This window comes from Leucopleurus acutus (genome assembly GCF_964270905.1).
Source record: "Leucopleurus acutus genome assembly, chromosome: 16".
In the NCBI taxonomy this organism is placed as follows: Eukaryota; Metazoa; Chordata; class Mammalia; order Artiodactyla; family Delphinidae; genus Leucopleurus; species Leucopleurus acutus.
Genome location: NC_139158.1, coordinates 56307059 through 56323782, shown reverse-complemented (window position 1 = coordinate 56323782; position 16724 = coordinate 56307059). Strand labels below are relative to the sequence as shown.

General features: G+C 44.2%; 1 protein-coding gene across 1 annotated transcript; it reads left to right on the top strand.

Moving 5' to 3' along the window:
- Positions 1-7856: 7856 nt before the first annotated feature.
- Positions 7857-8393, top strand: PRND (prion like protein doppel; the record flags this gene model as incomplete). The annotated part of the gene is made up of 1 exon (XM_082856193.1): positions 7857-8393. The coding sequence occupies one exon, from the start codon at positions 7857-7859 to the stop codon at positions 8391-8393; it is 537 nt and encodes a 178-aa protein (XP_082712319.1).
- Positions 8394-16724: the final 8331 nt, after the last annotated feature.

Sequence of the window (16724 nt, the reverse complement as noted above, 5' to 3'; positions counted from 1 at the left end):
TAATCTCCCCTAACCTTTATGCTTTGTTCTAAGCTCTACTATAACTTACCAAACTGTTGTTACTGTTTATTTAAACAACACAACAAAATTTCTCCATTGAGCACCTTTCCTACAATGGTGCAAAGAATTAAAAGAAGTCTCCTGTACAGAGGGGCCGGCATGCAGCAGATGCAAGAGGAACCTCGGAGACCTCTTATGCAGATGCATCTAAATTGGTTGAACAACTTTGGCAAATTGCTTGGCAGCTTCTACTAAAACTGAAAAGACACTTATTCGATGACCCAGCCTCTCTGTCCCTGAGGATTTGCCCAACAAGAATGAGAGCTATGTTCACCAAGAGATGTACATAAGAATTTTCAAATCAACTGAATTCATAATAGCTCCAAGTGAGGAGCAACCCAAATATCCATCAAGAGGTGAAGAGATAAATAAATTGTGGCCTACTTATATAGCCATATATCATACAGGAATGAGAACTGAAAAATAACACTTCTAGGCGACAACACTGATGAATGTCACAAACATAATGATGAGCAAAAATAGCCAGCAACAAAAGAGCATGTATTGCATGATTCCATTTGTCTAAAATACAAAAGCAGGTGAAACTAGCTTGGGCATTGGAAGTCAGAACAGTGGGTACCATTTGGGTGGGTGGTGGGGGTGGGCATAAGGGCTTAGAATGTTCTGTGGTTACAAAAGTTTGTTCAGTTTGTGAAAATTTTTTGAATCCTGCACTTATGAATGTACATTTTTCTGTACTCATGTTACACTTCAGTAAATACTTTTCTTTACAATGTTGGGTCCCTCATTCCCATCTGCTGGTGAATCTGGTCCCTACAGCCATTAATATCAAGAAGTGACCTCTCCCTGCATTGTCCAGTTTGATAAGCTCTGCAGCTTGACCACTAATTTCCCCACCAAATGTGAACTGTCTTGATAGTGCTTTGATTTTCTCCTGGCTGAAAGCCATCACAGACCCAGCCTTTGGAACCAACCTCTTCAGCCTTTGTTAGTTGCCTTCATAGCAGTAAATCCTTCATTAGTATTTCTAGCAGGCCAATAATTAACACATGCCCATGCACTCAAAGCAGCTCTTAGGCCTTAGCTTATTTCCGTTTATAATATTTCAGGCAAAAGATTTATATTGAATTCTGTGATTCCAACAGTGCCAAGCAGTGTCTGATAAGCCCTAGTTGGGGATGGGGGTGGGGTGGGGCAGAGGGATACCTCTTGCACAGATGTGAAAACTGATTCTCAGTGTGAACTTCCACCTGCCCCAAAGATGCCATTTGTTTTCTGAGACAAAGTGCTGCTTACATGACAGAGAAGGCTAAGGTCTCCTCTGACGGATGATAACTGAAGCCACCAGAGGCAGAGAATGGCAGCGTGGGAATGAGAACCTGGGTCTCGAGTTCACACTCGCTCTCTTTGCAGCATCCCCAGGGTCCCTCCTGAGAATGAAGGACACTGTGGATAATGAAGGTGTCATTGCCCTGACACAGTACATGGCCCCTCTCACCTGCTCCAGGTAACCTCACTCTGGGGAAGGCCTTTCTCCTTTTGGACATTTTCCTGCATATTAGGGAGAGAAGACAAACCACAGATCAAATTATGCTTTAATTATTATGCTTTACAAAAACATGAGAAAAGTGGTGGGAGGCTGAATGAGGAACTTCAACATGGTGGCTTAGTCTGGCATCCTCTGCCCTTCTTAGAATCTTTGGGTGGAAGTTTCAGCCCTTTCCCAGTCCAGTCCTTTCTGGATCAACTTAAAACAAAGCCATCATGCTGTTACCCCTGCTCTAAATCTTCAGTGCTTCTCTATCTTCTTACTTATGAGCATCCTATTCCACAAACATTTAGTGATGCCCAAGATGAGTAATTGCCTTCAGTGATCCCTGATGTGCCACGAAGGAATTCCTCACTTCTCAACCCTCACTCCCTCCCTCCCACTCCTCCCACCTCCCTGCCCTGAATCAATCCCCCACAGCCCAGCTCCAAACACCAGCTGTGCCCTGAGCAGGGAAGGGCAGAGACTGCAGAGGAAATGACCTTTTGATTAGTGCAGCCTATGCTCTGCAAGTGTTTGCTCACCCTGTGCCTCATACTGCTCTTCTAGACAACTGTCTGCCATGGAGTTTCAACTACCACCATGACAGGTCTTCACCATGCTGCCCTTGATTTTCTTTTTTTTAAATTATAAAACTGTTGCATTTATCCTTGTTAAATTTCCTCTTGCTGCCTTTATATATCCGGACCTGCTGCGATTTGGAGTGTTGAGCATGCCCTCTGGTGCACAGCCCACCTTGGCAGCTTTGATCTATGTGCAGCTCTGACAACCGTGTCCTCAACCAGGCCACTGATAAGGAAGAGATAAAGGGAATCTAGATGCATCTGGATTCTAGGCATTGTGCTAGATGTGGGGCAAAGAGATGCGGATGAAACACAGTCCTTCAACTTCTGTGTGCTCAGCTGAACATATGAACAGCAAGGGAATGCTCCAGATGACTAGCTGGCTATGTGCCAAGTGCTATGAGAACCCACGTGAAGACCCCTAACTGTGCTTGGGAAGAGTGAGCAAGCCATAGAGGAAGGTGATACTTAAGGTTTGCACAAGGCAATAATAGAAATTCTAAGAATATAAAAGCTGATCGTAGGCATATGCTATGACCCAGCAAGTCTACCTATCAGAGTATACATCCAACAGAGAAGTGATCACAGGTCCACCAAAAGACATGTGCAAGAATGTTCATGGCAGTGCTCTTCATGCCAAAACCACCCAAACGCCCACCAACAGGGGAATGGAGAAGTCTCACAATGAAATGAACAAGCTACAACTACACCCAATGTGGGTGAATCTCACATGTAATTTGAGCAAGACAGATGCAAAAGATTGTGTTTTATGTAATTCTAGTTATATGAAGTACAAAAGCAGGCAAAACTAATCTGTGGTCTAAGGAGTCAGGACAGTGGTCAGTATAGGGGAGGGGCAGTGACCTGATGGAGAGATAGGAGGCTTTGAGCTTTGTCATGTTCATCTTGTTAATCTTGGTGTGTGTTACATGGGTGTATTCAGTTTGTAAAACTACATAATGCTGTATACTTAGGATATGTTCAGCTTTCTGTGTGTATAGTAGACTTCAATAAAAAGAAAATATTGAGTATGGCTGTTTAGACAGCTACACAGCTATCTAGTAAGTATTTTATTCCAAAACACATTTCAATTCTTTCTCTACCACTAGGCCATGAGCTACGTTACCTGCCTTATTCATCTCTATGCTCTCCCACATAACAGACACTTGATAAATCTTCAAGAAGCCAAGATATGGTGGGTGATCTTCCCACACACTAACCTTTCTGGATACAGTTGTTTTGCCATGGCATCTCCTATCTTAACGATCAATTTATTTATTTCTAAATGTTTTCAGAAAGGTCCAAGATCTAATCAGACAAGGATTTGTTATAATAATGATCCATTCATGCATTCTAGAACTCAGTCTTTCCCTGTTGCTTTTTTTTTAATCCACATAATTTTCTATTATTCATGTTGGAGAGAAATATGTCACAGTCCTTTGTGTCATGGAGCACCAAACACTGTGGAATCAGTCTCATTCTCCCAGTTTTCTCAAAGACCATCTACATTCAGTTATTTTCCTACTATAATTATCGATGCCAGAAGACACAAGTTACTCAGCTCTGGCCTCTCAGCTCATTTGAAGAAACTAATGTTCTCTCACTATTTCCTTGGCTGTTTGTTCATCTTTACAGGTGAGAGCCAGGTGCCAGGCAGGGTTGGAGCAGTTCTGTACTCTCTGCATCTGGTTAACAGTTTTCTTGCTTGTTTGCAGCTTCCAGAGCTCCTCCCATCTTCTCAAACATTTCACAGCCCTCTACACTCTTCTGTGCCTCTGAGAATAGTCTTTTGTTCGCTAACAGGAGGAATCTGCAGCCTCATCAGCTCTAAACCAACCTCCCACTACACTGTGGGCAAAGTCCTCCTCTGGAAGGGCATAGAAAGAAGGGGAATGAAGAGGGCCCGAAGGGGAGGGAGCATGGAGGTAATTGCACCAGATGGGGACAGGCAGGGTGGACAGTACACAGAGTACAGAACAGGGCAATGGATCTGCAGGGGCAGCACAGCCTCCTGGCTGTGTGACCTTGGGCCTATCTGGGCCCCATGACCTTATAGTGTGAAGGAGCTGCACTAGAGGATTCTGAGTCCTTTCCAGCTCTAAACATCCCAAACCTAATTATTACCCTAAGCATCTATTATGTTGAACAAACGTGTACTGACCCTTGTCTCTGGGGGTAGCAAAATATTGAGAGTCTTTTTCTTCCTCTCTTCTGCATTTTGCAAATAGTTTCTACTAAGTTTCTACTACTAATAGTGTGTGTATGTGTATGTTCACAAAACCAAAATGTCTATGATTCTAGAAGGAAAATGAAAAAAAAATTTTTTTTAAGAGAGGAAAATCAGATAAATTTTAAAAGTAGAGGCAGGGGAGAAAGAAAGGCCCATGTGGAGGCCAAAAATCCACCTAGAGCAGAGGAAGCCCTGCAGGGACAGCATTCGATTTGGGGTTTCCCTCCTCCAGGGTGAAAAGTTTTTGTAAACTCTTCTGGCGTCATCTGCTGGTCATCCCAGAAGCAACAACTTAATGTGGTTTAAAAGAGGGCTTTGAAGTGAATTTGGAAACCATCGATAGGGTCATATTCAGGGTAAAGATCATATTCTATTTACAGGTAAATCTCACTCCAATCTCACCTCCAGAATTCACTTTTGATTTGGCGTTGCAGTAATGATTGTAACACGGACACCTTAGTCCCTTCTGTGCGTTCACCCGATAACTACGCACAGCTCCTCGTGCCAAGAAAGGCAGATCCTCTGGCTCCCTCCCAGCTAGGCTTGGGCACCACTAGAGAGGGAGGCACTCTGAGGAAATCCGCTCTCAGCCCGCACCATCTTTTAACGGTGTGGGTTTCGTCTTCCTCTGTCTCTGTCCCCTGGGTTTCCATAAACCTTCAACTCGGCCTTTTGAATAATTCATTGTTTCAAGCATTTCTTCATGGCCCCAGCAACTCAAAGTCCTGGTGAGTCCTCTCATTTATCTTCCACCCAACATTAGCCCTGCTTGTCCATGGAAGCTCCTCCAAGAAAACTGGTCCCTCCCTCCCTGTGGTTCTGGGCTGTGGGTCATGTGGTCCATCTGGTTTCTCGCCCTCTTCCCAACATGACCCTTCCCACAGAGGCTGCCCAGCAAAGGCGCCTTGGCTTCTGAAACTGGTCTTTAGGTGCAGGATAGTATGCATATCCAGAAAGATTTGTTAAAATACCCTCTTGTAGATATTGAAGGAAAAACATTTTCCTTCTAACACTTTTCATTTCATTCTAAAAGACACCTCTCCAAATATCAGTCTTAAAAATAGCCCTAACCAGACTCCTTGGACAGATGCAGCCACTCATCTGTACAGCTGTGACACTGTGGTATAATAAGAAATATATATTTGATCTTCATCCCCAGTTCCTGGCACAGAGCTGCTAAAACTTTGTCATTTCCTGAGTGATAGGGGTGAGAGGAGCATTTTTTATTATATTTGGTTTGTTCCCAGTTTCTGGCATGGGGTTCAAAGAGCTTCCAGGTTGGTGAATGCACTCACATTCGGGGAGAGTTGTGTACCCCAAATCCATGAGAACTCCTGTACTTGGAATCCTTCCAGATCTGCCCTATGTACCTCTTCATCTGGCTGTTCATTTATATCCTTTATAATCAACCAGAAATAGTAAGTATAAAATATTTTAAATAAATAACTTAGATAAATAAAAGATACCTCTCAAGTCTTTCTGGACTTCATCAAGTTCTTCACATGGTGTTTATTAGTAAAGAGTAATGAAATGGTCCGTCTGTCTCAAGGCAGAGAAGCACTCGGGAACCCCTGATTGGTCATGCCAGGGAGGGAAGGGCTCCCATATTTGGAAAGCAACAGGAATGCACCTCCCCCTGCAGCTCCTACATAGCCGGGCAGGCCCAGGAGTGTGTGCAGGAGGTGTGCAAGACGACAGTGCACCCGTGGCTCCAGAGGTGCACTGCACTCCCAGAGAGATCCCAAGGTATGTGGGGGGCAGAGTTTGCGTGTGCATTCCATTTTTGTGGCCAAGGTTGTTTATTTTTAATCAGACTGTAAACCATGCAATGATTTCTTTACTCTCGCCTCCTGGGATGGGTCCCACATCTGGGGACACTTGTGAGAATGTTCAGACATCACTGGTGTTCTTGCCTATGTTTTGGTCCTACAATAAAATGCTAGTTTAGGGTTGGCTGGTTGGGATTTTCTTTTGCTTTTAAGTCCTTGCCTCTGAAGACTAATTTCTTTCTCAAGATCTCTATGCTTTTATTTTTTAATTTGATGCACCCATAATTTATATTATTACTGTTATTTAAGATTTCTCCTACCAAGGGGTATGGGCTGATGACATGGGTGTAGCCCCTGTTTAGGAGATTAATGAATGTTTGCTTCACGCTTGGATCTCTTTGGAAAAAGTTCATCTGCGCTCACTGTGATTGGGGGAAAGTGAGGGGTGGATGCTGGAAGCCCGGGTGCTCAGGCTGCTGCCTGGCACACTTGTACCCACCCTGGGGCAGTGCCTGCAAGTAAAGAGAAGTCAGCAGAGGTCTCTTTGCAGGAGTTCAGAGGAGCCTGGGTGTGCACTTAGGTTGCATTTTGCCTCTTTTTCTGCATAAGAACCAGTGTCACACTAGAGTTGAACATTTTAACAGAGAAGTACTAATCACTTTTAGGAATACTGCAGGGAGGATGTGTTAGGGCCTAAGCAAGCTAACTTTTCAACCTCCACCAGCTCTGGTACTCATGGACACAGTAAATCTTCTTCTAGAAGATAGCCTAAGCATGCTCTGCTGTAGTAACTCTTCCTGTATCCCTGATCCACATGGACAAAGGTCCAGGTGCTGGAGTGCCTTGAACAGTTGACCTTGAGAGGTGGATTTCCACAATAACTATTGTAAGTTCAGGAACCAGATGTGACGAACTACCAGATTGGGGGGCTTAAGGGGGAGGGATATTTCCTGAGGTCATCAGCAGCCTTTCAGATGCCCTGGGGCCACCTTGACTCTCAGTGTTTCCCCAAGCCCTCTTGTCTTCCCTGTCATCTCATTTCCTCTGAAATTCCTCACAGGCCCTGCTATTCACTTAGCTTAGGGGCTATCGGAGCTGCCCTTCATGCCCAGTGAGTCAAAAGCACAAAATTCGAGCACCATCCCCTCCAGCAGCCCAGAAGGGCAGTGGGGCATGGCAAGTGGGCACATGGGAAGAGCATCAGACAGAGCTGGATTCAAATCTGCCACCCACTATTGTGTGGCCTTGGGCAAATTACTTAACTTCTCTGAATCCCAGTACAACTTTTATAAAGTGGGAGTAATAATGTACCTACCCCATGTGAGAATTACGTTAGGCAATGTCAGTGGCTGGCACGTAGTAAGTGCAATAAGAAACTAGTTGAGGGAGGAGGGTGGGGTCACACTGTCCCCAGGGTAAGACTGGAAAGGATATCTATGAATAATCAAGTTGCCTGTTGCAGCTTCTGATCTGTCTGAGAAAACCAAGATCACTGTCCTGAATGGATGTAATTTCAGGCAAAAGCAAGAAACTTGGTATTGAATTGACTTAACCCTGTACAGCCCAAGCCTGCGAAAACAATTATGTTTCCAGAAAAATGTAAAGGGTGCAAGAATGCCATTCCTCTCATAGAATCTCCTACATGTGGGAGGGCGCAGGGGAGACTGGGAACCCCACTGGGGAAGTTAACTGCTCCAGCCTTTTCTGTTGCAGATTCTGACACAATGAGGAAGCATCTGGGTGGATGCTGGCTGGCCATTGTCTGCGTCCTGCTCTTCAGCCAGCTGTCCTCAGTCAAGGCGAGAGGCGTAAAGCACAGAATCAAGTGGAACCGGAAGGCCTTGCCAAGCACCTCCCAGGTCACGGAGGCCCACACTGCAGAGATACGCCCAGGGGCCTTCATCAGGCAAGGCCGAAAGCTGGATATCAACTTCGGAGCTGAGGGCAATAGATACTACGAGGCCAACTATTGGCAGTTCCCTGATGGGATCCATTACAATGGCTGCTCTGAGGCCAACGTCACCAAGGAGAAGTTTGTCACCAGCTGCATCAATGCCACCCAGGCGGTGAACCAGGAGGAACTGTCCCGCGAGAAACAAGACAACAATCTTTACCAGCGGGTCCTGTGGCAGCTGATCAGGGAGCTCTGCTCCAACAAACAGTGTGATTTTTGGTTGGAAAGGGGAGCAGGACTTCGGGTCACTCTGGACCAGCCCATGATGCTCTGCCTGCTGGTTTTCATCTGGTTTATTGTGAAGTAAGTTTGCAAGCAGGCTGGTAGCCACAGAGATGAGTGTGGGTGAGCAAACCATGAGGGAGTTATCTCAGTTCTTCTCCCCAAGCCCCAAACCCCCACATGTTCTGAAGGTACCAAAGAGCAGTGATTGATTCTTCAGCACTTCAAATAACATTCCCAAGTATTCACTCAGGTTCTTGTTTGTATTTGATAAATGTGTGGGCATCAATTCTCTCCAGGCTCTACCTGAGGGTGGCTTGTTCATCCCTGCATTCTCAGCTCCGGTGGAGCGTCTGGCACACCATATCATGCAATAAATGTTTGGTAAGCAGATAAAAGAATGCACCAGGGACTGTGCCAAGCACTCCACAATACTTCCCAACAACTCTTAGAGGTAGGTGTTATTCCCATTGTACAGATGAGGAAACTGAAGCTCCAAGACATAAAGTAGTAAAGTAGCTAGAAAATGTCATAGCCATAATTCAACCCTGGCTTGTCTAACCCCAGATTTGCTGCTCTGTACAGTCCCACTTTTGGAAATATGAAAAGACTGATGCTGATGGCCATGTATTTGATACCTTATTACATGGAAGTTGATTAATTCGTTTAATTAAATTAAGATATAATAAAGGAATTAAACTAAAATAGAAATAAAAGCTAGACAAAAGCCCATATTTCCTTGTAAGCCCATATTTCCTTTCCTTGAAGTACTGCTGATTCTGAGTAGACTAGATCTACTCGCAGGATGTGCCTATGGCACAAAGATGTTCTTTCTCAAGAAGGATAAGTATTTTCTATTCCCATCTCTGAAATAGTCCATGTGTTTAAGAAACTATTTCTAAATAGCATGTTTGCTTTCTAATGTTCCCCCAACCCTGTGTGCGTGTTTTAAGGTACATGCATATGAGCATCTTTAAATATACTCCCTTTATACAGGTACTCGATAAAATCTCTAGCCGTTCTTTTACTGCCACTTTGGCAAGGAGCCATCATTTCTGTGAATCACTTACAACTTCAAAAAAAACAATGCCTTGACAGAAAGGTTAAAAGAAACTATGTCTTTCGGAAGAACAAGAATTCATGCATGCCACAATCAAGAGCAGATACACCTCTACTTATCATTAGTTAAACTATGTATATATGACAAAATATGAATACAGTTTAAATAAGAATAATGAATCTAATGCTCTAAAAGACACCCCACAGGCCCTCTGGGAGTATGCTCAGAGACCACCCCCAAGAGTTGTTGAACCGTATTTGGAGATAAAAGTTGCTGAATATTATCAATTGTCTGTAAGGGTGAAAAAATGTGCCTTGTCAGACAATCTATCCTAAGTATTTTAAAACGTGAGTGTTGATAATGGTACCTCATGTTCTGAACCTCCACTGCTAATCAGTGTTCTTTGCAAGGATACATTTGGAACGTTTTAACATAGAAAGTGGGTGGAAGACTTGGGAGCCAGGCAGCCCGGTGGAGCACCTTCCCCAGGGTGTGCAGGGACCTGCCGCACACCCCTGACAGCACATGAAGAACGCCCACCTCCGTGGCTCTCGTGCTGCTAGCACGGTGCCCATCTTCCACAATCCTGGTGAGTTCTAGACCAGAGACCAAGACTAAAGTCCAGAACACATACAGGTTATTTCCTACATGTCAATTTTTTAATAATAACAATAGCAATAAAAACAGAAAGAACAAGTACTTATAGGCTGATGTTGACATTTCAAGTCCCCGCTCTCCTGAGTTTAGTTACAAGGGCACACACAGCCTCATAAGCAAAATGACTTCATTACTTATGTGAAAACACTCAGGCCATGATGTAGTACATTTTCTATAATTCCTGTCTTTTCTCATTTCATTAATAGTTCCAGAAACCAGATTTAAGTGGGCATGTAGTGAATTGGTATATAGTGATTCAAATGCAAAATTTATTTAAGGAACCTTTAATTGACTCCGTATGTGTTTGAACATCCTTGTTCATATTGATGAATTATGAGATCAAGTCAAGGCTTTGTGAGTCTAGTTTTCACTTTAGCAAAGGGTTGTCTGGTGCCTACTATGGACAAGACTACGAAGGATTTCTGAATTATTCTTGACAGAGTCATTTTAAATGTGAATAATTTCACCAACCATTGATTTCTTGTCCTTTCTGAGCATTCATTACTTTAATGTAAGTTTATTGTAAAAGTGACACTAAAATTACAACAGAAATCCAAAACATTGCCCACAGTCCCAGCATCTGATTGTCAGGGTTCTCGTTTTGCCCTATAACCTCCTAGTCCTTACCATTTGCATATACAAATGTACATATTTGCAATAATAATGTAAGTGAGCTTGTATATTCTAAATTTTTGCTCAACTTTATTCTATGCTTTTTTCATTTTCTATGATTTGGGGTTTCTTCCCTCCCCCTCTGCCTTCCCCAACCCACCCTCCTTCCTGCCTGAGATGTAGCCTCCACACTTTCCTTGTGCTCAGATATGTAGGACAGAGTTTTTTGTTTGATTACTCCTTTTAAAAATACTGTAATCATACATCTCACATTTAATCCTCTGCAATTTGCCTCTCTAACGCTGAGTCATGACCCTTGCTCCAGTACAACAGCTACCTAGTTAGTTAACCTGTCCTTTTAGAATGCTGCATAATGTTCCATCCCATGGAATAGACCAGGATTGATTTAATCATTTCCTTGTTGACGGACCTTCAGGTTGTTTCCAGTTTTTCACCACTGCAAACAATAAACATCCTTGTACAGACAACTTTGCAGTCTGTTACTTTTATTTCTGTGGAATAGATTTACACGTGAAAGTTTCTGGAACAAAGCTGTGTGTAATTTAAATTTTCCTAGACATGACTAGATTATGTTCCTACATAGCTGGAGCATTTCGCATCCCCCTGCCATGTATGGTGCTAACATGTAAGACTTTCATTTAAGTAAGAGCAACTGCCTTTTCCACAAATAGTGCTTGAGCATCTTCTCTACTTTGCACACGACACACCTAAACCTTCCCAACTAATTTCTGACCATAAAAACCATTTGAAAATTCTAAAGCTGTTAGCAATTTCCATCCTACACCTGGTCCTCGGCCCAAAACATCTGGAAAGCAGGCAGAATGTGTGCAGGCTTCCGGCTCAGAGAGTGGTATGCTTGCACAACTCCACACTCCCCAACAGTCAGGGGAGGCATAGTGTGATGTTTGGTCTTGGTCTTTTTATTAATTTGCAGTAAAATAAGAAATGCAAGTATCTGCATTCCAGCAGGAATTCTCTCTAGGTCATAAAAATCAGAAGAAGCAGGAATCGAGCACACAGTGTAAATAGTCCACACTACTCCTTTCCTCTGAGTTGTCTGGGCAGACAATCAGCATCCCCTGGAGCCCCTCACACCCCACCTGGCTTAGGATGTGACTGGCAATCTTCAGAAACCCCACCCTCTGGTCCTAACGAGGTGTGTCCCAGGTAGTGCCATGACTTTGTCTTGAGCTGCCCACACCCTTTACCTCAAGCTTTCTGATAACAAGTGACTGGCTTTGGGCAGTGGCCCAAAGTGGACCCTTGGCCTTACTTTGCACCTTCGGTTTGGTCACATCTTTCATCTCTACCTTTTCTTCATGTGCTGTATATGGCTGGACAGGGATGCCGTAAGATGCCGATGTGTTGCTCTGTGGCACATTCTGGAGTCTGCCAGGGTCTCACCTGAAATGCTGACAGTGGGGCCTACGTACCCACATGCAGGCAGTGGTAATACATGGGCAGACCACACATGCCAGGTGAGTAATCAAGAAGGCTTACACAGATGTGGCATCATGACAAGTTTCAGTTTCCCCAGTTGAAAGTTCAGGTGCTGCTCAGTTGAAGAGCAGACCTCTGACAAGCCCAGCTCAGGACAGCACCTGTGTGTTCACATTTTCTGCCCCAAGCCCATGCAGTCAGACACAGCACAGGGCTCATTCTTCTCTTATCCTCACTGCTGGTAGGAGACCCTGTTTCAATTGGGCACCCAGCTTTCCTGGTGGAAGAGAAGGGAGCCAAACTTCCCTGCTACTGGGAACAACAGACACCTGCAAAATGGAAATAAGGTGCTATGTTTTTGAGACATCTCTTAGCCCATCCCATCAAAAGCCTGCTCCAGAAAAACAGACTCAACTGCTTCCCTTGGCAAATGGGAGCCTTCCCCTGGGCCCATGAGAGGCCTCAGACTGACCACCCCACTTCCAAAAGGACCTTCCTGGCAGCTGCACCCAGGCCAGAGCTGACCCCCCAAAAAAGCTTATCCTCCAATACCTAAGTGTCACTGCATCCCCAAGATGCTTCCCTCTATCTGGTCTGAATTTCTTATCTCCATTCATCCACCCTCTCCCTGGTCTTCCCTTGGAATTCCCAAATCTTTCTGTGGGAAATCATTGCAGTCTTAAACAATACGAATTGTTTTAACTCCAATAGGCTTGGCCTTAAATTATACAAGGAAGTTGGCAGAAGGCCAGAAAGGAACTCAAGGAAGCTGGAAACAGGTCAGGGCCAGAGGACCTAACACAGCTGGTCTCCCTGGATAGATGGAGGTGGGTGAGGGTGAGAGGTTTGGGGGGTTGGGGAGACTGCTAGGAGAAGATCATTGCCAACTAAAAATTGTCACTTGCTATCTGCCTCTACAAGGATTAAATCACTAGCCACTGCAGTTGCTGACCTTCAACACATCCTGAGGGGAGTTCAGGGTGGAGATCAGGAATGAGGCACTCTGTGCTCTGGGAGAAACTGGCAGAACGGGCCTTCAGATAGTTAGATATCTTCAGGAGAAGATTTTATGAGCCCAAATTCTTCCATCTCCTCATATCTAGAAAAGAACTAAAATCACTAAAGTGACATCTGTTTCTCATGACTAACAGCAAACTTCTGCCAAAATGTGTGCCTGATTGCCAAAATCACATGTATACTGACCTCCCCCACTACCTCTTTGGAGCAGTTCCTCAGAGCTCTCTGAGATGCTGTCTCCTGGGCTATAGCCCTCATTTTGCCCCAAATAAAACTTAGCTCACAGCTCTCACATTGTACCTTTTTTTTCAGTCGACACCATCTATGGGAAGAATTACTCACTCAGGCTCATCAGAGGTGTCATCAGCATCCAACAGGGCTTTGGGCTCAAGAAACAAGGTTCAACACCAAGGAGAGAGACGTTTAAGGACTAAGCAGCGGGAAGGATCCAGGGTAAGGTCCTGGTTAGGCAGGACCCATATCAGTCGTGTTCTCCTTGAACACTTGAATTTCTCCTTGAATTTCCAAATCCATAATTCAGGTTTCTAATTTTTTTAACTGGCTCTTTTGACTCAAGTTTACTTAGCAATCAAGAACAAAATGAAGGACCTTATAGCATCTGTAATATTGTGGTTTATAAGAAATATATTGTTAAAAGATAAACTGAGGTATGTTAAAATTTTTGAGTTTATTTGAGCAAAAATTAATTTGAATCAGGCAGCATCCAATCTAGCAGATAGAGAGGAGCTCCAAAGATCTGTACAAAATGGAAGACGTTTATTTACAGAAGGGGGTGGGAAAAGGAAGTTACTAGCAAAGAGTGGATTGTTTGTGGCAAGGTCACCTTCCTTTAGGGGACAGCAGGGGTCTAACAGGCAGTTTACCTTACTAGTACTGACCAGGTAATTCCAGACTGACTGGCTTAAGAGTCCACTCCTAGAAGAGGTTGAAATTGTAATTAATTTAGGTACTAAGTCTCAATCTGGTGACATGGGCTTAGTACAGGTGACTCCATTTGGGGCCTGCTGCCTCTTTTGTATCAATATATTTGGTCATATTCTGGTCATTCAGATGACCAAATCCATTTCTCATATATATTTGGTCTTCATCCATGGTTCCTGGTTCACCAAACCATTGGAATTGCCTAAGGAATTAGAACAATAGGATTAGAAAAATTTTGTCATAATACTAGTTCTCTTTCCTCAGTTCCTGAAATCACCTCAAAGCCATAAAGGTGAAATGGGTGTCTTGTTATTAATGACAAGCCCCTTTCCACAACTACTGGATTTACGTTAATGTAGTGACTTTTGGAAAGCACCTAAGAATGGGGGCTGGTTGCCAGGGGAACGAACTTTGAATTGAGGTTTGGAACTTTCAGTCCCAGCCCCTAACTTCTGGGGAAGGGAGGGGCCTGGGGGTTGAATCAATTACCAAATGCCAGTGATTTAATCAACCTTCCCTATGTAATGAATTCTCCGTAAAAACCCCAAAGGATGGGTTTGGAGCTTCCTTCTTGGTGAACATGTGGAGATTTAAGGAGCGTGGTGCACTCAAAGAGGGCATGAAAGCTCTGCACTCTTTCCCCACCCCTTGCCTTGCCCTCTCTTCCATCTAGATGTCCTCGAGTCATATTGTTTTGTAATAAACTGGTAATCTAGTAAGTAAAATGTTTCTCCAAGCTCTGTGAGCCACTTAGGTAAATTAATCGAGCCCAAGGAGGGGGTGGTTGAAACCTCAGATCTATTGTCTCAGGTCAGTTAGAAGCATAGATGACAGCATGGACTTCAGATTGGTATCTGAAATGAGGGTGGGGAGCAGGCAGTCTTGTAGGACTGAACCCTTAACTTGTGGGATCTGACTCTATCTCCAGGCAGATACTGTCAGAATTGAGTTGAATTATGTATGACACCCAGCTGGTGTCAGAGAATTGCTTGGATGTGTGGGGAAATCTGCCCACCCACAAAAACCCACACTGGAATTGGTTCCAGAACCCTTTTAGAATCTCATAAAAGTCATTTATCCCTCCTCATGCCTAAGCCAAACAACATCATCACCTGTCCCCCTGGAGAAGAAAGTGAAGGCGAGCAGGAGGCAAAGGGTTGGTGGATTTCCCTCAGATTTTGGCCCACATAGCATAGCCAAAGTGGGGAGGGCCCCCAACCACCCAAAGTTAAAGGGCTTTTCTGGGCTTATTGTCACAAGAGCAGATTCTAAAAAGTTCCTTTGGGAATTTCAAACGTAGTGTGGTCTGCAAAACTGCCCCTTCTCAGCTAAGAGGAGACTGACCTGTGCAGATGGAAGTTTCCGTAAGTCCAGCTGCCAGACTCTCAGGGTAGGACCTGAGCCTGTCTGTGGGGTCCCCACATTTATATTTCAAGGCCACTGGCCCTCTGCCTTAGCAGATGGCTTTTACTTAGAGTTACAGATAATTTTCCTCTGGGCAATAGCTCAGCTCCTAATTTATGTTCAACAGTTTAGCTAATGTCCTTCTTTGCTTTATCTTGAACATTTTGTAGTTTCATCCATGCCTTCATTCCACAAACATCTGTTGAGTTCCTACTATGTGTCAGTCTACTCTGTGCTGGAGTTATAATGGTTAGCAAGTAAGGCAATATCCCTGCTTTTGGGGGTCTTTACTTTCTGGTGGCATAAACACATACACATATAACCACAGATAAACTGCTATATCAGCTCTCCGGGAGTTGGGGGGAGCACTGGTTTGTACCATTTACCAATAGTGACCTTGTGTTCTGTGCTCAGGTCTTAATTTATAAAGGTGATGAGTGACGGCATGGAGAGGTCAATGTCATGGATCACATTTTCCCTAGAAATGAGAGGCATGGTTTGTCACCACCACAGGGTCACAGAATGAATGCCAGACTTTGGTCAGGAAGCAGAAGCAGGAGAGAAGGGAGAGCCTAGGTCAGAAGCTTTTACTGGGGTTTCCTCGGGAAGGGCAAGGCAGGGTAAACAGTTTAGGACTGGCTAGCTTGAATAATTTCAGTGGACTTTGGGCTATAGTGGAGCTCTCTAGTTTTTTCATACCCAGCCCTTTAAAGCACAGGACTGATAGAGATCAGCTTCCACTGCTCTCAGCTGAGCCTTTTGCTATCTCTAACAACTGGCTGGCCCTGGGAGGGCAGTCTCTCTCCAGCCAGAGAAGTATTTTTATGATGTCAAAACATCACAATATAGAGAAAATTTTAAAAACATGATTAATACACCGAGCTAGTCTCAAGTTACCAGCTAGCTGACTGCAGAGCTGGAAGAGATGTGCACAGTCCTGTGTGACTGGTTCCAGCACAACTAATTTAACTGTTTACTTTGTAACCTTTACACATGTTAATTCACTCCATATGCCATTTTATAGCCCTCTAAAATCAGGGCTGAAGTCATTTCAAGTTGAGGGCTGTAGATGATTGAAGATTGCCCTCTAGATCTCTCTCCCCACATGCAGATTGACACCCAGTGGTGCGTGGGCTTGGGAAGAGCCAGGCCAGAGCAGAAGAGAGATGGCACATGGGCCTCCACTGGAGTTCAGGATCAGTTAGAAATAAATCTCTATTGACTCTCTATCACATGCCTGACCATCCCTGGGGCTCTGCAGAT